A 19,803-nucleotide genomic window follows, 5' to 3' on the forward strand; every position below is an offset into this window, starting at 1 on the left:
GCACTTCGAAGACGCTGAAGCAGCAAAGGGTAAAGGAGGAGGTGGTCTGCTATTGGGGCTGAGGGACACATTCACATCCAGTCCCAGCAGCAGCGCTGCTCCCTCGGTAACTGCCGCAATGGAAACCGCCACGGATGTCAACGGAGAAGCCTGGAGGAACTCCAGTATTGCCACTTGTTTCAGGGGGGGTGGGAACTTCCCCACAGCTTATCCCACCATTTGACCATTAGTGCTAGAAGGAAACGGGTGAAGAGGAAAAAAAAACAAACCAAAAAACTTTTGGTGTGCAGGAGCTGCTTTCAGATGCATATGCTCATGATGCCATCTTGGTCTCCATTATAAGATCTACTTTGCAACAGATTCTGGACTTAAATGTGGTCATTCCTGTTCTGAAAGACCAGGAAAGTATGAGATGCTATTCCATCTAATTTGTGGTCCCAAAGAAAGATGGAAACCTTAGGATTGGTAATTACAGTGGTGCAGAAAGGAGAATTTCTGACATCCTTGGACCTAACAAGCATATCTTCACATTTAGATCAGAAAATATCATCAGCATTTCTTGTGTTTTGCAACATTTTCAGTTTCAGGCCCCGTCTTTTGGATTGGCCACGGCCCCAAGGACCTTCTTGATGGCGATGGGGTCAGCAACGCTGTGTAAGAAAGGTATTTTAGAGCATTTTTATCTGAATGATTGGCTAACAAGAGCAAAGTACCCTCAAGAGAGCATTTTGGTCTCCCAATGAGTAATCCAGGTGTTACAGGATTGGGATGGACTGTCAATTTTTCAGAGAGTAACCTTTAGCCATCTCAGTAACTGGAGTATCTGGGGGCTCATTTTGATACAGAGGTAGGTTATGTACATCTCACATTTCAGAGAATTCAGAAGTTATGTAGCCAGATCTGCGTGTTGGGAAAGACCAGGAAGTAGACTGTGTGGCTTATTGCCAGAATCTTGGATCCATGGCAGTGGCCTTAGATCTGGTGCCCTGGGTGAGAGCGCATATGCATCTTCTTCAAAAAGCGTTGCTCTCCAGGTAGAGTCCACAGTCCCAAGACTATTCCATGAGGCTGCTGCTACCAGTCTCGGCAAGCAAAGTCTGCAATGGAGGCTGGATAGAAGGCACTTGGGACAGGGAGTGGAATTTATGACTCCAGGTTGGATAATAGCACTATTTTATAACTTGCTTAATTCATATACACTATCTAAATTTGTACATAATTTTATACTGTAAGCACCCTCTCCAGCTTTTGCCCTTCTCTCCAGTTAGAATTTGTTTAAACTATCTTTTCTCTAACAGCCTAGTTCCACATTCCCTGTTATAATGTAACTTTTGTTTTTGTTTGCTCTGTTAATTGGTTCCCCCTAGTTTTATGTAAACCGGTACGATAGGACCTGGTCTTGAGCATCGGTATATTAAAAGAATTTAAATAAATAAATAAATAAATAAATAAATAATAGCAATAACAAATACCAGTCTGTCAGGCTGGAGTGTGCATTGTCAGGAGCTGTTTGCTCAGGGTCAATGGTTATCTGAAGAAACGTCCTGGTTCATCAACCATCTGGAAGCCAGGGAGATTCGGCTGGCTCTCTTCAAATTCACACCTCACATTGTGAGACAGGCAATTCCCATTGTGTCGGGCATCCCCGAGCTTGTATCTGAAGTGCTCGGATGGCTTTTTCACATTGAAAGACAGATATTTGTTTCATTCTTTGGAAGTATTGGTGGAACTGATGAAGCTATTGAGGAGGTTTTAATCTATTTTGTGGATTTAAGCGTGATTAAGATAAGCTGAAAAGCTTCTAATTTTTAAAATCACATTTTTTTTCCTACAATGTTCACATTTTTGAAATAAAAACAAGCACAAGTTTACTGGAGACCTATGATTAGAAAAAGATGAGCATAGCTTATGCTAAGTGCTCCAAGTGAAATTAAATTTTGAGAGCTGTTTGGCAAATGCATAAGGATCTAGATTATGAAGGTCTTTTTATACATAAATTCATATATGTAATAGGTGTGTGTTTTTCCTAGTTTTTTTTTCCTGGTTTTTATTGTATGGTTAGATATTCAAAGGAGACATCTCTTAGTCACTATTTTTAAGACTTTTTTCTCTTTTTGCTTCCTCTTTTTTTCTGGAAGTCGACAGATTAAAACTTTGGCTGCAGCAGTGCCAATACTTTGAGTCATGCCCTGCTTCAGTGCTGATTGATATGTCCACACAGGACCAAATCATCACACATATCAAACCTGCTAGCCAGCCCTGAAAACAGTACACAGCATAATGACTCAGATATTCACAACAATAATAAACCACTCACTATCAAAAGGATGGGTCCCTGCTAAGGCTAAACAAGCCGTAATAAAAACCAATCACTAAAAATAAAACTGGTAGATTGGGACAATTATTGGCCAATATCCAACCTGCCCTTCATTGCCAAAGTCCTAGAAAAAGCAGTACTATCACAACTAGAGAACCACCTAGAAGACAGTAATATATTATATCTAAACCAATTTGAATTCAGAAAAAAAAAAATTTTTTTCGCTCAACAGAAACCCTACTCATTTCACTATCCGACCCTGTACTGGTACTAATTGATCTAACAGCAGCTTTCGACACAGTTGACCATACCCTACTGTGTCATCAGCTGAGAAAAATTGGAATTGACAAATGTTAACAAATGGTTCTCTTCCTTCCTAAAAGATAGGTTATTCCAAGTCAAACTGGGCAATCACATTTCTGACACCTTCCTAATAGATACATGAATCCCCCCAGGGTTCAGCACTCTCGGCTACACTATTCAACATCTATCTGCTGCCCCTATGTGCATTACTAGCAAATCTAGGACTCATCTTCCTATATGCAGATGCAATACAATTCTATATTCCTTTCGACAAAACATTTGAAAAAAAAAACTGTGTCAACTGTCAATATACATGAAGGCAATACAACAAAATCTCTCACAACTGAAACTAACGCTTAACACAAAAAAACCCGAAATCGTATGGCTACGAAGAGATATAACAATAATCAAACCACCAATAATAGATCTGGGAATTTTTAACATCACCTCATCAGATCAAATTCGAGACCTAGGAAATACAGATTGATGAGAACTTCACAATGAAAAAACACAAATTAATGAAAACAGGATACTCCAAGCTTAGAATATTACATCGACTGAAACCACTACTAACAATTCAGGACTTCTGCACTGCATTACAGACACTAATATTTTCTAACATAGATTACTACAACTCTCTTTTAGTAGGCCTACCTGCAGGATTATTAAAACCACTAAAGTTACTACAAAATGTCTCCGCTAGACTCTTACTAGGAACAAAGAAATTTGAACACATCATCCCTTCGCTGATAGTAATGGCTTCCTGTACAATCCAGAATTCATTATAAAGTATTAACTCTAATTTTTAATATCATTAACAACAGTAACCCATGCTTATTAGGAGTGACATTTCAACCATACACACTGCAGAGAACCCTAAGATCCCAAAACAAAGGACTTTTAAAGGTACCTTCAACACAGAACACACCCCTAACACAAATAAGAGACTGAATGTTCTCCATACCAGGCCCCAAGTTGTGGAACTCTCTTCCAGAATCACTACGTTTGATAACAGAAAGAATTTCAAACGTGAACCTAAAACATGGCTCTTTAGAAATGCATATGATCTAACATAAAACATCAATAAGCTGATAACTGTCAGTACCAGAGAGAAACCTAGTAGAATGAGCAATAAGTATAGAACTATGTAAAGTGTAATGTAAGGAGAATTAGATCTGTTATACAATGTTATGTTGCCCTATAAATGTAGGAATATAACCCAGAATTCCTTTTTTGATGTTCTTTTGACCCAAAATATGAATGTTGACCCAGTTTGTGAAAACTGACCATGAAGATGGATGCTGATTTGTAAACCGTTGTGATCTTTTGGAATGACGGTATATGAAACACCTAAATAAACAAATAAATAAACTTATTTAAAAACTTCATTCAAGTTCTTGTTTACTATGACTGCAGACCTTCTTGTATATCAATGCATTGTTAAATTGCTTAAGGATATGTTAAATATCCAGTGATAAAGAAGCAACAAGCTTGGTGTCAATCAGTCCATCATAAAAGAGATCCTCGATCAGTCCATCATAAAAGAGACTTTCAAAGGCCTTTGATTCATCTGGCGAGAGGCTTCTTCAAGAGATATTAGCCATGACGTATATGTCACATTAGAAAGCAGAAAGCTTCAAGAATTGTTTACTCAGATAAGTGTCTTGAATATCCAAAACTCTTTATGAGTGTTCCATAAAAGCAAACATTCATTTGCATTAGTGTTCAATCATATCTCAATCTGCTTCTGCTTCTTGCAATGATGTGTGCCATAAACACTGAAAACATCAGTTACCGGTTAACAACCAGAAGCTCACAGTTTATTTTATATATATTAAATCTCTACGGTAGAGATTTGATTGATCACACACAAGTTTAAAATGTTCATTTCTTTACTTTGCGTATGCAATGCTAAGTACTAACTTGACAACTAAAGAAATTAGAAAAAATTAGATTAAAAAAGAAAGCTAAGATTTCGTGGCAAAGTGAAGGGGAGAGCTGATGTTCCAATGAACCAGCTACCTGAGAGAAACTCTCTTCATATAATCTTACTTTATATTTTTATTGAAACCTAGAGGTTAAGCTACCATAGAGGTAAAAGTACTAAATTGAAAACTAATTTATTTTATTTACTTACAGGATTTTATATAGCATCCTTCCAAATACAGAACACAACGGTTAAGCTAAAATCATACACAGTATTACAGTACATAAATCAACATTAAAGATCCATAAAACTAAACTAAAACAAAACAAACAAGTTTTCTTGGCAACATTCTGGAAATGGCAAGATTTCCAATTTTTAGCACAGCAGATAAAATTTAGAATGAGATGGGCTTGAGTGGCAGTGTTGGCATGGAAAGCACTGTGAAAGCTCAGGAAACTACCTGAACTAAATCCCTTTCTCTGTGTTGTCCAGATGATGTCATCCAACTGTGTGGTTGTGTTTTCTGCTTGACCATGGAGAACATGGATTCTGTCACACAGAGCCTGGGTAGCCTGTAGCCACTGTGACTTGAGAGTCCACTTGGCCCTTCTCATGTGGAGATATACAGAGATACATGGAGAGTTGAAGCCATAAGGCCCAACATCTTCAACAAGTCACATGCTTATGTCTACTGTCTCATCTGGAACCTTTCCACTGCAGATATCAAGGTGATAGCCCTCTGTTGTGGAAGGAAGGCTTTCACCTAATTCGTGTCTAAAAGAGTTCATGTTTAGCAGAGATGATGGGCTCAAATGGGCTTGGGGTAGTTGATGATGGACATAAGTAACTTCAACAAGCAAATGGTTTACATAATGATTCTGTAGCTCTTGCCTGCGATGTGCTTTTACCAGTCAATCATTCAGATAGAGACAGACATGTACCCCCAAGTTTGTCTAGGTGTGCCACCATGGCAAGACATTCTGTGAATACCTACAGGACTGACACTAGACCAAAAGGCAGCAAGTAAAACTGGAAGTGAAAGTATCCCACTACATACCTGAGAAATTTCCTGTAATGTGGGAATATCTACATATGGGTATATACATTCTTGAGATGGAGAGAGCATAGCCAGTCCCCTTTTTGAAGACAGAAAAGTAAGATGTCCAGGGAAACCATCTTGAACTTCTCTCTTTTCAGAAACTTGTTCAAGGACTTTAGGTCTAGGATAGGATGGAATCCTCTTTTTTTGGCATCAGATGTATTTGGAATAGAATACCTACACCCTCTTTCCCCTTATGGAGCAGATTCAACTGCACTGGCATCCAAGAGGGAAAAGAGCTACTTTTGCAGAATCTCCTGATGTGGGGAAAGATTTGGAGGAAGGCCCAATAGATATAATCTGTACCCTTTTCTTATGATGTTGGCATGCTCTCTGCAATCCAGTCAAAACCTGTCCCAGGTATTGATTAGGGTGCTGACTGTGGCTTTGGATCCTGCTGTTTCCAAGGATAGACACAAGGGCTCTATTGAGAACAGGACCGAGGGGGTGAAGGATAGCATTTCCTCGGCTAGAAAAAGGGCCTCCCTCTGCCCCATTTTCAGATATCTCCTGGAAGAAGACTGTTCTGGAGAGGGTGTGGAGAGCTGTTAAAGCGTTGTGTAGTGTTCATGGATCTGTGCTTCCACTTCTTTCACTCTCTCTGAAGAGATTCTCTCCAGTGCATGGCACGTCTGCAAGTCTTCCCTGGACCTCAGTTGGAAGTCTGAAGCCCACAACTAGGTGAATCTGTGGAATCCAATTCCCACAGCAGAGACGCTTGATGTCATTTTGAAAACATCAAAGGTCGAAGAGACTGTGCGTTTTCTGTATTCCATTCCCTTCTCCACCAGTGACTTGATGCTTTTGAGGAAGCTGCTCGGTCACCGCCTGTATCTGCTTCAATGTTCCACATATACTGGCCCCTAAAGAATTGGTAGGATATTATGCGGGCATTTAGCATAGCTCCCTGAAATACCTTCCTCTCAATAATATCCAGGTTCTGGAATCTTTCCCCAGGGGCACAGAGGAGTGGATTCTAGTCTTCTTAGCTCTCTTGAAAGCAAATTTGATCACCACAGATTAATGCGGTAGCTGCATCTTTTCAAATCCAAGGGCCTTCTGAATGAGATAAAATTGCCTTCTTGTTAAAGGGAGTCAAAGACAGGGGGGTTCTTCCACATCCTCATCTGCACCTCCCAAAGAATGTTGTGAACTGGGACTGCTATTTATTTATTTAAAAGTTTTTATATACCGAACCCGGGGTAGAAGTCTATCCATCTAGGCAGTTTACAATAAGAACATACACGATATCAATTACTTCCTTAGGGGGCTCCATGAACTGGAGGATGTCCTGCACCTTATTTCTGATCTCATCTTCAGTCAGTAAAGTAAATGTAATGGCCTCCACTGTTCTTTGAACAAAGCCAGTGAAAGACAGGTCCTCGGGAGGGGAAAGCTCTAGCAGAAGATTAATCTGTCTCTGCAATTTCAGCAATCTCTCTCCATGAGAAACATGCTCTCTGCCAGTGTGTTGAACTGAGCTTCCAGTCACTCCAGAGTTTGGAAGAGGACTAAATGGCTCATTGCTAGGATTACCACCCATCCTAGAAACTTCAAGTGTATTGGTACTGATTGTCGACAGAGGTCCTCCAATTTCGCACAAATGAGCCAGTCATCCAGATATGGATGCACTAACACACCCTCCTTTTGCAATGCGCCTGCCCCCACCACCACCACTTTGGTGGAGCTGTCGCCAGTCAAATAGAAGGGGTCGAAACCAAAAATGCTCCCCTATGAACCTCAGGAATCTCTGGGGCTCTGGCCTGATGGCTATGTGCAGATACGACTATCAAGGCGAGAGATGCCAAGAACTCTCCCTTGAACACCACCATGATGGACCTCAGAGTTTTCATGTGGAAACGGGGAACCTCGAGAGCTGCATATACCCTTCTTTAAATTAAATATCTCTTGAATTGGATACAAGGGGGAAAGAAACAGGATGCTTATTTTAAAATTAACCTCCAGCCACACTAACTGTGTCAGAATCTGAGCCAACAGACTCTGGCCATGCTGAATGTGTTCAGGGTCTGAGCCAACAAACTCAGCAAGACATCTCTGTGAAAAAAAGAAAACAAATCTGAGCAGAGTCCAAAGCGGCTCTCAATCATATGCAATTACTCCCTCCTTCTAGAGGTGAGAAAACCAATTCTCCATCGGAATCCTCCGATGTCTCATGATCCACATCCCCTTGAACATTACCAGGGATAGTCTCCCTGCAGCATTTGCCCAGAATGACTGATAAATGGGAGGCCCAAGAGCACGATCCCTACATAGTAGGTTGCTTTGCCTTTGCTGGGCACCCCTACAGAAAGGTCTGCAGGCCCTGGAAACATTCCACCTAGGAGGAGGAGGTTGGATCTATACCAGAGCCCATAGGCCCAAACTTGCTCTCTCTAACTTCTCTCTCTTGGGGAAGCTTCTGCCCTCAGGAACAAGGGAGAAGGAGAACTTACTGTTCCCTCGCTCCCACTCTACTCCCCTCCAGAGTCATCATAGGCAGAGGGGATGTCCCAACATGGGCAAAAGCTGTAGTAGTCAAATTGCTTTGAGCATCTAAATAGCACTGACACAAACAGAGAAAGTGATGACAATTGCTATCAAATGGCAAGCCTCACAGATAGCAAGGCGCTTGAACTTGTTCATCCCAAGCGCCTAGCTCTCCTGAACTTTGTCTCTAGGTGGCCTCCTGTGTGCACACCATTGCCTCCCGAGCATACAATCACATCCCCCTCGAGGATGTGTGCAAATGCACACTCAAGACTAGGTCGCGGTTGTACGCACACAAGTACCTGCACAAATACATGCTCAAGTTTTAGTTTTGTGTGTTTTGTTGTTTTTTTTTAAATCTCTGAGAACAAATAAAGATATACAGAAACCAATACTTTCTTTTGTTGAAGAGGTTCCAGTTTCAGGAAAGCATTCCATATGGCAGATCAAAAAAGAGCTAGACCACTGGCTATATCAGTCTCCTTTTGCCGAACTTGTCCACCCCATGGAACTCTGGACCGAGCTATCAGAAGGGTTACCAACCCCTTGCTTCTCTGCCTCAAACCAGGGGAGTTGACCCCACTAGGACCTTACAACCCCCTCGAAGGATCCAGAAATTTTGTCTTTTAATCTTTTTTTCTCTCTATCTCTCTCCAGACTATTGGAGACAGAGAAATACTGAGGGACTACAGGTGGCACACTGGGTTATGTACAGTGTCAGTGAAACTTTCTCTGTCTCCATCTGCTGGCAGGGAGGCAAAACCCAGGAGTCTGGACTGATTTGGGTATGTACAGGGAAATGGTTGATGCCCATCTGTGCACCAGTCAAGTACAGAGAATCGAAAGAAAACTTAGTAAAAACAAGCAAAAACCTGGAACTAACAGGATGAGAAACAAGCCTACGATGAACCAACCTGCAAATTTTACCAGATAAAAACAGCTCAGCAAGCAAGCAAGTGAGGAACCGCAATTGGTGGGCTCTGTGGAAAAAATGAGACTGAAGAGTCCCCTGCATGTACTCATTTTATGATAGTATACTGGGCTATCCCAATGAGGTAGAATCAAAGTTCTAGAAACTTTAACATAAAAGGTTTGAGCCAGATTTTTGGATGTTGCCCACAAGTGAGAAAGGCCATTCTGCTTGGAATAAACAAAAAATTAATAAAAGGGTTAATTAGCCTTCATGCAGAAAAGACCCATGATAAAGTGCAACTGTGTTATATCTTTTAGATTTTAAATCAATATAGGTTTTGTGGCTCCTTTCTTGATTGGATTCCTTTGCTATACTAATCCCCTCAAGCTATTTTGGTAAATGGCCAAGCTTCTTCTCCATTTAATCTAAGTAGTGCTACAAGCCTGGGTGGTCTTCTGCCTCCTCTATTATTTATACTTACATTAGAACCACTGGCAGTAAAATATAAAGATTGTTATTGGTAATTAAGGCTTTTATTTTGAGAAAAAGGGAACATAAAATGAGTACGACTGCTGGTATTCTTTTATTTGTTGGTAAGCCTCAGGATTCCCTAACACACATTATGGATTTGTTCTTACAATTTGGTAGTTTTGGAGGTTAAAGCTAAGCTACAGTAAATCTGAAGCAATGCCTCTGAATATGGAGGCCAAATATAGCTGGTTTGGAACTTTCCCATTCAGATGGGCAGTGTCATAAAGAAACATATCTGATTTATATAAACTTAACATGTCTGCTAGTTTGATTCAAATTATAGATCAATTAAAAAGCTTGGTAGGAGCTACCTTTTTCCTTGTTTGACAGATGTGTTTTGTTCAAGTTGTTCTTATTCCCTAAGCTTCTTTATTCACTGCAGATACTGCCTTGCTGCCTGACAAATAAAGATATAGCACTACTCAGATCGGCATGATTGAATTCTATATGGTGATCTAAGAGTGTTATAATTAGCTCTAGTAAAACTGTGACAAGCAAGGAGTTTGGATGCCTTAAAATGTCTAATTTCAGGTTTTACAATGCTGACAGTCAGCTGAGATTTTTAAGGGAATGAATATCTAGTGAATATAAGCCTTGCACCACTTACTTAACTGAAGCGGTTATGGCCCATATTCACCCTTGGGGTTTCATGCACTCAAGAGATCAGATGTTGCTCAACCATGTTAAATTTCATTCACTGCTTAAGCCAGCAACTATGGCTTGGAAATCTGTGTGCCAAGGGTTGGGGTACATTGTCCAATGTTTCCTCATTTTTGCCTTTAATGGGGGAACATTGAATTCAGGCAAGTTCTGAAAAGGAAAATTGGTTATCATCTGCTAATTTTCATTCCTGAAGTACCACAGATCAGTCCAGACAAGTGGGTTTTGCAACCCTACCAGCAGATGGAGGCAAAGAACTAAATGCTTTGAGGCACTGCTACTTAACCCAGAGTGCCACCTGCAGTTCCTCAGTATTGATCTGTACCCAAGCAAACTATAGATTAACAACTCAACAGCCTCCCTCCAAAGGTTGGAGCCCCCCAAACAGAAAAACCACAAATCAACCCAAGGGGCTAACCACAACCTAGTAAACCTCTTTACATTCTGTATATATACATTCTGACAGTTCTTCCAAATAAGCAAGCCAGAACATGGACTTGCTGTAACAGTCTTGAGAACATTAAGGGGCTGGGTCTCAGGAATGATCTGTGGTACTTCAGGAATGAAAATTAGCAAGTAAGAACCAATTTTCCTTTCCTGTTTGTATCTCAGATCAGTCCAGACAAGTGGAATATACCAAAGCACCCATACACTGAGCGGGCCCGTGAAGTCTCCTTTCTCAACAAACTTTCGCCAGAGGTCGGCTCTCCTGGAGCCTGAACATCTAAATGGTAATGGCAAGATAAAGTGTGACGAGAAGACCACTTCACTGCTCTACAAATCTCCTGCGCAGACACTAATTGACACTCGGCCCACGACGCTGCCTGCGCTCTAGTAAAGACCCCCACTCATCTGAAATCTTTGTCCCTACAGGACAAAAGCCTGCAGCTTTGAGATCCTTCTGAATGAACAAATCACCACCAAAAATACCATCTTCAGCGTAAGGTCCTTTAACCACACTTTCCTCAACAGCTCAAAACAGAGGCCCACAAAACACCCACAAGACCAAGTTTAAACTCCATGCTGGACCCAATCTATGCACCAGTGCCCGCAGATGCTCAACCCCCTTCAAAAAACTCACAACATCCAGATGTGAGGCCAACAACCTTTTCCCTGGGGTATACCTCTGAGATACCCCAAGACTGCCACCTGAACCTGCAAGGAATCAAACTAAGCCCTTGAAAATCACGGGCTCAGAGTTTCTTTTTTGTTGCAAGTGTCTGATCTGAAAAGTCAAATCGTGAGACAAAAGTGATCCACCTGAGCCAAGAAAATAGGACCTTGCCTTAACAGCCCCTACAAATCAGCCAATCTCAGGGACCCGTCAATTGCGCATTGAACCAGGACATGAAGATAACCCCAAGCCCTGGGCACTGGCATCTGCAAAATCTGCACCACCTGGGATTATAACTTCCAAATCCTCTCTGAGGTGAGAACCACTCTGTCAAGCTGAGTATCGAACTTCATCCCCAAGTATTCCAGCACCTGGGTAGGGCGCGGGTGACTTGTTGCCAAATTCACTACCCAGCACAAGGACTGCAACATATCTATCACCGTGCACACAAAAAAAATGGGGAACGCGCTGTCTCACATTTCACCTTTTACAGATCGAGGATGGGACGAAAGGCTCCTTCCTTTTTTGGCATGACACAGTAAATAGAGTACCTCCTTCAACCACGCTCCCTGGCCGCCACTGGCACTATCATGCCAGCAACTGAAGGCGACACAACGTGTCCCAAATCACCGCTTGCTTGCCTTGGACACTGCAATGAGATGCCACGAAAGCTTCCATGATGGGAGTGAAAAACTTCTAAAGCATAACCATCCCTTATTACCTGTAGGACCCATTGGGCTGAGGTAATCCTGGTCCACCTCTTTGTAAAACTGTGATAGACGGCCTTCCACCGCCATCTTGAGGGAGTGGACCACCCTGACTTCATTGTGAAGCCTTCATTGTGAAGCTGGGCCCCAGGTCGGAGCCCTCTCAGGGAAGTCTACAGGTGCCTCAAAGCGACTGCTGCCTACCAGATCCCCAATTCTGCCCCAAAGACAGTGCAGAACCCTTATTGGGATGAAAACCGCTGCACCTCCCGAAACCTAGAGCAAGGTGGAAGAGACTTCCTGACTGTCATCTTATCCTCTGGCAGCTTATTCCCTTTAGAATCCTCCAAAACCTTCAATTGTTTCAGATCCTCTCCAAACAATTACAGAACTGAGACTTGGACCATTTATCAGCTGAACAATTCCGTAACCACAGCAGATGTTACACTGATACTGCTGCAACCATACTCCTGGCCAAAGTCCAGCTCTAGTCATAAAGTGCGTCAACCTCATATGCAATCCCGGCCTTCCCCTGTGTTGCCTGGCTATTAACACCAGCGTCTGCTGAAGCCTTCTCCTGAGAATTCTGGACCCAGTGTAAACAGGCCATCTGCATCAGACTTAAACAGATCGCTGCTCGCAGGCTCAGCGCCGAGTCTTAAAACATTCTCTCCCGATGAATGTTTAGCTTATCTTCCTGTGTGTCCTTTAACGCTACCAAACCTGCAACCAGAATGGCTGTCTTGTTAGTGACCGCCAAGACCAAAGCATTCACCCTTCAGCAATAGCAGCAGTAGCTGAGGGCTATCTATAAGGGGATACAAATTTGCTACGGCTCTAGCCACCTTGGGGCTTGACTCTGGGAAGTCCCATTCCTGGTTCACCAGCTTTGTGATCCTTTTAAGGAAAGGAAAGGCTTATGATGGACCCCAGAGTCCAACCAACACCGGATCGACCCCTTCATTGTCAGACTCCACCTGGACCACTCTAATACTCAGTTCCTTCCAAACATGGGAAATAAGGGGCCTCAACTCCTCCTTATGGAACAAACGAACCACCCATGGGTCATCGACCTCTGTAATCAGGATCTGTTCCAGATCAGCCATGTCCTTATCCCCAACCTGATCGACATCCGCCGTGTGATCTGCTGGGTCATCCTGATTCACCCCCAGACCAACCCCAAGAACATCTTCCGGGTCATCCAGGTCCAAATCATCTGAGCTGCTAGGCCCCTCCGGATAGTTCAGGCCCACCCGGCGAAGGAGTTCCCATGACCCCCTGGCTAAGGAGCCCCTCAGCCTCTTTGCAGCAAGACGAGACGGCTGACAGAAATGTACTTTTATAGCCAGTGCTTTTCCTGGTTAAAAAGGCCTTATGCATAAGCAAGACAAATTCTGAGGAAAATTCCATGTCATCCTCTCCCCTGTCCGGCACAGAGCTTGCATCTACTCCCCCCTTCTCCCCCCAACGGGATTGCCGGAGACAATGGGGGAGGGGAATCCGTCATCTTCCAAGTGGTAGCTCTTCTCCTGCCTGACAGGCTGTTTGGGCTCCCAGTACTGATCCTGACAGGGCCTTGAGAACCTGTGGCTCTCCTACCAGCCTCGTTCCCCCCAGAGGGCCCCTCCCCTCCAGAAATGAATCGTGGTACAGTGCCGCTGCATTCAGCTGTCCCCAAGTCAGGCAACCAGTCCGACAAGCTTTCCCGTGCTGGCAAACCGCTGTCGGCATCATCTTGTCTCCATGCAGCCGGGCCTGTTGCAGAAGAACAGAAGCCACGTGATCGTGGTACAGGGGAGAGGAGCTTCCAGTTTCCCGAGCAGCCCGAAACCGCAAATAGAGGAGCTATATTGCTCCCTTCCCCAGCCCGGACCTGCCCCGATGATCAAACCAGAACAGCTTGAGCGGTTGGTGCTCAAAGAAAAATGTAACACTTTTTTTTTCTTTAAAGAAACAGCAGCCACAGCAAAGGAAGAAATTCAAGCAAAATAAAAGGAATACTTCCCTGCTGCTGGCAACACCTCTGGGATGGAGCCTTCAGGGGATAAGAGGGAACTGGACCCCTGGCTCAGCTGCGGGCTAAAGCTGATCAGGGATTACCAACCTCCTACTCGCCCAGTTCAACCTGAGGGATGGGCCACGAAGGAACCTAATACCTCAAGGAGCGTCTTCTAACTTCTCTTCTTCTGTCCCTTCTTTCTTTCTTCTTAACTGCAGGTTTGCACCTCTACTCTCTGCTGGAGACAGAAAAATACTGAGGGACTGCGGGTGGCACTCTCGGTTATGTAGCAGTGCCTCAAAATTTTTAGTTCTCTGCCTCCATCTGCTGGTAGGGATGCAAAACCCACTTGTTTGGACTGATCTGGGGTATGAACAGGAACATATGGTATTTCATGAACGAAAACGTAAAGGGTTCATAACAGCAGTGGACTTTTTTTTAAATTGAAGTCCAGGACTCTATATTCACCTTAGTTCGATATGCATTTTCCAATAAACATTTTTAGGTGCATCTTAAGGCAAGACATCGTGTGGTAAAACTGACAATTAGTGCCAACATTTAAGGAAAATATTTTAGAGGATAACATAAAACATGTAGGGGGGAACCTACAATTCCCTATCAAAATGGTATAAAAGGCAGCTTCTAAAGCACACACTGGTGCTGGTTGAAGATTTGAGCAATTATTAGTGGCACAATCTGGGACAAGATCTATCCATAAAAAATACCTTTTGCTTGCTGCTCATAAACTGTCTATTGCAGTGGTCCTCAACCCTATCCTGGGGGTCCACCAGCCAGTCGGGTTTTCAGGAGATCCACAATGAATATGTATGTATGCAAACTTTCTCTCATGCATATTCATTGTGGATCTCCTGAAAACCCGACTGGCTGGTGGGCCCCCAGGACAGGGTTGGGGACCACCGGTCTATTGCATCTAAATTTCAAGAACTGCAGTTCAAAGTTCCTGATCATAGCTAGACAAATTTGGTCAAGTAGTGTAAAATAAGAATGTCTACGGATGTTTGCATAAAATGTAATATTGAGAGGGGATCTCTAGTTCATAAGTATTTGTTTTCTGGAAGATTGCTGAGTACATTAATTCATGGTGCTTAGAACGTTTAGCAAGCACATTGTTACTGAGGTCCACAAAATGATGGTCTTTTCTATCTAAGGGGGTCAGGAAGTTTGTGCAAATAGTTTTCCTGTTGGCCAGTTTCTGTGTTTTAGTGCACAGGATAAAGAGGAAACCATCCACTATTTTTTTGTGGTTGTAACATACGTCAGAGTGAATGTAAATGGAACAATCAGATATCAAGCTGAACACTGGAAAGTTTCAACAGACTGCCAATGTGCAAGGGAGAGATTTTACAGTGTATCCCTATCTGATATCAAGGGGAACACAAAGATAAATATTCAGTGAAAGGGCAGCGATACAAGCCTTAAAATCCAATTCTCATCTTGTTATGAAGGGTCACTGAAAGGAGGATGTGTGTGAAAGGCACATTTAATAAAAGTTTGTTTATAGTTGAACTAGATAACCAGTGGATACTATTTATTTATTTATTTTATTTAAAAACTTTTCTATACCGTCGTATAGTGGAGCACCATCACAACGGTTTACAGTTAGGCACAAATATGTGGTTTCTAATTTATCCAAAGGGTGCCATTATTATACGGTAATATAGTTCGATAATATACTCTAAATGGGAAAGGGTGTGATTACCATTTACTATTAACTGTCTTTATAATTTATACTTAAATTGTGAGAAAATAACAAAAGTAAGCAATACTGCTTTTTCTTGGTGAATTCCTGCTTTGTGTATGTGTTATTGTGTTACCTCACTGTGAAATGCTTTTTTGAAGAGCCATGTTTTTAAGCCTTTTTTGAAGAGTTTTATTTCTTTCATTAGTCTTAATTCTAGTGGTAATGTGTTCCATAATAATGGTCCTGCCAAAGATAGTGCTCTCTCTCTAACTTGGGTTAACTTTGCTGTTCTGACTGAGGGTATGGTTAGTAGAGCTTTATTGGCTGATCTGAGGTTTCTTTGGGGGACATGTAGTCGTAATGCGGTGTTTAGCCAGTCCGAGTTTTCGTCGTTTATTAGCTTATGAACTGTGCATTGTGCTTTAAATTGAATTCTCTGTTCTATTGGGAGCCAGTGTAAATCTGCAAGAGTTTGGGTGATATGATCTCTTCTGCCTTTACCAGTAAGTATTCTGGCAGCCGAGTTATTAGTAATTGGCAATAAATTTCTATCCATCTTGTATGTTCAGGATTGAGCTATTCTAATCATAGTTATATGTGGTTAAAGAGACATACTTAATATTAAAAAAAAATTAACAAATCAAAGTTTCAGAGGACAATGACTAGTACCCACGATGCACCTCACCTCCCATCTGAGTGTGCTGGGTGTCTCACCTTGGCCTCACATAGCACTGTGACCCTCCCCTTCCCGATGTTCACCACAGCACAGAAGAAGCTCTGAGCCTGCTGGCCACGCTGATCCATCTTTTTCCTTGTTGCTGCCTCATCCACAGAATAAAAATGTGAATCATCATCCTCCGAGTCAGAGTCTACAGAGGGAGAACAGAGAGAGAGGAGTTAAGATGTGGTGGCTAGGAGCAGGGAAAAGGAATAAGTATGTAGCAATAGAAAGGAATGGACGGGCAGGAGTCAAGACATGGCCACAGGGAAGCAAAGAAGGGCATGGGCAGGGTTTTAGGATGTGGCATTAGGACAGGGCAGAAGGGAAGGACAAGGATCAGGATGTAGCAGCAGGGCAGGGCAGAAGGGCAAAGACAGTGATTCAGGACATGCCAGAGATGGTTTTGTAGGCATCAATACCTCTCAGGTAACTAAAACCTCTTTCAGTTTTAACGTCGCTACCAATAACACACCTGGCAATGGTCCGAGTTGAAGTCCTCGGGTCCTTTTATAAAGCCTTGTGCCCAGCTGTGCCCCATCACCTGTCCTCAGCATAAGACTCCAGGCTAGTACTCCTACCTAATTTAAAGGCAGACTTGCACATCCGGAAGTTATCCTGTGGGTAAGTGGATCCAAACAATTGGCCAGAGAAGATGGCGCCAACTGGCACAGTGCCAGAGACAGAGATGGTGCTTCCTGAGAAAGTGTCTGCAGGCTCCCACATCAAGAGGTCATTGTTTATCCTATACAATGAGACAAGAGGGAATCAGAGAGCAGAGATTGCTACAGAGCAGTACACTAGCACTTGGATAGAGACATGTGGTATGTACTGGAAGCAGCAAGTGGTGCTGTATGGCAGGAGTAGGGTGGTGTACTGGAGCTGCAAGGAAGGAATAAGGTTCACTAGCAGAGGGATAGGGCGGGACTGTGTGGTGTCTGTGTACTGGAGCAGCAAGTGGTGCTGTAGGACAGGAGTGAAGTACACTGACAGAGATGTGGTGTATGTGTATGGGAGTACCAGGGGTACAGGAAGGCGGGAGTGAGGAGGTACACTGGAACAGGTGGGTGGGGGTGCGTGTGAGCACACATGCACACATTAGAGCAGCAGCTGGTACTGTAGAACAGGAGTGAAGTACACTGACAGAGCAGTAGAAGAGTGTACACGTGCACTGGAGCTGCAAGACAGAGGCAAAGTACACTGATACAGGAGTATGTGTGAGAATATTGGAGGGATGCTGTAGGGCAGAAATTAGGTACACTGGATTGTGTGTGTGTACTGGAACAATAGGGAGTGCTGTAGGACAGGAGTGAGGTACACTGGCATAGGGGGTGTGTGTGTATCCTGGAGCAGCAGAGGTTGCTGCAGGGCAGGAATGAGGTACACTGGCAGAAGAGGGTGGGTGTGGTGTGTATGTGTTCCAGTGTTTGTTCTAGAACTGCACGGTAGGCTTGCACTATTCTCTACCTGTTATAGATGCTCTCATAGAACTCCTTGCTGGGAAGGAAGATGTGGGCACAGGGTAGGGTCACCTCCAGAGTGTACTGAGACGTGGCCATTGTGGCTGCCTGGAATTCAGCCATCTCTTCAGGATCTCCAGGGATCACCATCTGCAGGAGTCCAAGCAGAGGATTTGTGAGCAGACAGAACAGGACATAGCAAGCACAAAGGGTCACCCTCACCAATAAGAGGCAAACATCTGCTCTGCACCCACACACCAGTTCTTTTGATCCCTGTCTTTGAAGGAATGCTTGAGATTTATACAGAAAGTTAATTAAGGGAATAAAGAAAGCAAATTTGCTTATCTGTAACTGGTACTCTCTAAGGACAGCAGGATAAATCAGTCATGTGTGGTCAGTCCTACATAGCCAGCCACCCCTCAATCATATAGTTTAAGAGAAAATATTTATGAGTGGAGTGGGTATGTGCAACATTTATTCAGCTCTCCATGGAGAACACCAGGTATAGGTAGGCAATTTTGCTTTTTCCATGGACAAGCAAGAAAATCAATTCCACCTATGGGAGGGACTTCCAAGCTGAGGGTTATCTTGAAAGTCTCTTTTCCACCTTCTTTTAGAGACTACTCACATGGAAAGATTTTTGCAGGAAGGAATTTAATAAAATAACATTTTTCACTAATTCTTAAACAGACTTCTTAGAACTAACTGCTTAAATGTACTATATCTTGGTGAGAGTCGGATCTCAGCAATAGTAAGAAGTAAATAAATGAACTGAACTCCACATAGCACCTTTACATCACTGTTCATCTGAGGCTGAGCCAAGATGAGCTGCAGAAGCTGCCAAAGCTCTTACATTATGAGGGCAATGCTCAAAAGCCATTTACACAGATAAATGGCTATTTGTCCACATGAGAGCTTTTTGAAAACTGCCTACCCTTCCTGCAGGTAAAAGGACATACTGGAGAAGTTCCTGGGGGCAGAGAATACAGCAACATGCGTAGTTTTACATTTTCAAAACACCACATGCTGTTTTGAAGAGAAAAGGTACCTGCAGAAAAAGCAGGTGAAAATGTCTGTGGGTACTTTCTCTTTGGCAATTTTCAAAGGGAAGTTTACGCATATTTCCCCTTTTGAAAAATGGTACAAAGTCCGCAGATTAAAAGTACCCATGTGGTTCTGAAAATTACCCCCATGTGCTTTTATATGGCCTTGTGACATCAGGCCTTCTTTGTCATAGAAAATAGATATACATTTAGAGATCCAATTTCCAATTGTATGTTTTGTAACTAAGGTTTGCTAGGGTCATAAAAGACGAAGAGCTTAGAGGATTTGCTGATATCTTTAGTCCCCTGTAAGTTAGAGGATAGTGCTCTTTGAGTCTCAAGTTTGTTATGTTGTCTTAGCCCTTTGTGTCTGAGATCTGGGAAAGTACTATGAAAAATCAGATTACTTTGGAATAATTTTTGGATTCGTTCGTAAAACCACACTTATGGCAGTTTGGTGTAGAAAGGATAGGACATGAATGCTTGCAGTTCATGGCTCTTCTGGTCAAAGCGAGTGCAATGAAGAAAACTATTTTTAAGATTAGACACTTGAAACCATGGGTATTTGTAGACTCACATGGAGGTTCCATCAGGTGAGCGAGGACCACACAGATCTCAGAAGAGCACAGGTGGTTTTATAAGGAGACTTAAGATGAAGTAGTCCTTTCACGAACCACACTAGAGGATGAGAGGAAATTGTGATACGCAGTTATTGTGCCAAGATGAACTCTGACCAAAAGTGTTTTTAAGCCAGATTCAGATAAAGAAAGGCAGCAGTCTAGCAATTTTAGCAAAGGACAGGAAAAATGATTTAAATTCCCAT

The 19,803-nt window shown here is 42.8% G+C and overlaps 1 protein-coding gene across 1 annotated transcript in view; it reads right to left on the bottom strand.

The window, feature by feature from the left end:
• ATG2A (autophagy related 2A) overlaps window positions 1-19,803 on the bottom strand; it is a 291,079-nt gene that overhangs the window by 83,516 nt on the left and 187,760 nt on the right. The window contains exons 18-20 of the mRNA XM_029611010.1: window positions 17,945-18,087; window positions 17,059-17,222; window positions 16,474-16,628 (exon numbers count right to left, since the gene is read on the bottom strand). Coding sequence (XP_029466870.1) covers window positions 16,474-16,628; window positions 17,059-17,222; window positions 17,945-18,087 — 462 coding nt within the window. The remainder of the gene's footprint in view (window positions 1-16,473; window positions 16,629-17,058; window positions 17,223-17,944; window positions 18,088-19,803) is intronic.

The sequence above is a fragment of the Rhinatrema bivittatum genome, chromosome 8, assembly GCF_901001135.1.
Source record: "Rhinatrema bivittatum chromosome 8, aRhiBiv1.1, whole genome shotgun sequence".
Classification (NCBI taxonomy): domain Eukaryota; kingdom Metazoa; phylum Chordata; class Amphibia; order Gymnophiona; family Rhinatrematidae; genus Rhinatrema; species Rhinatrema bivittatum.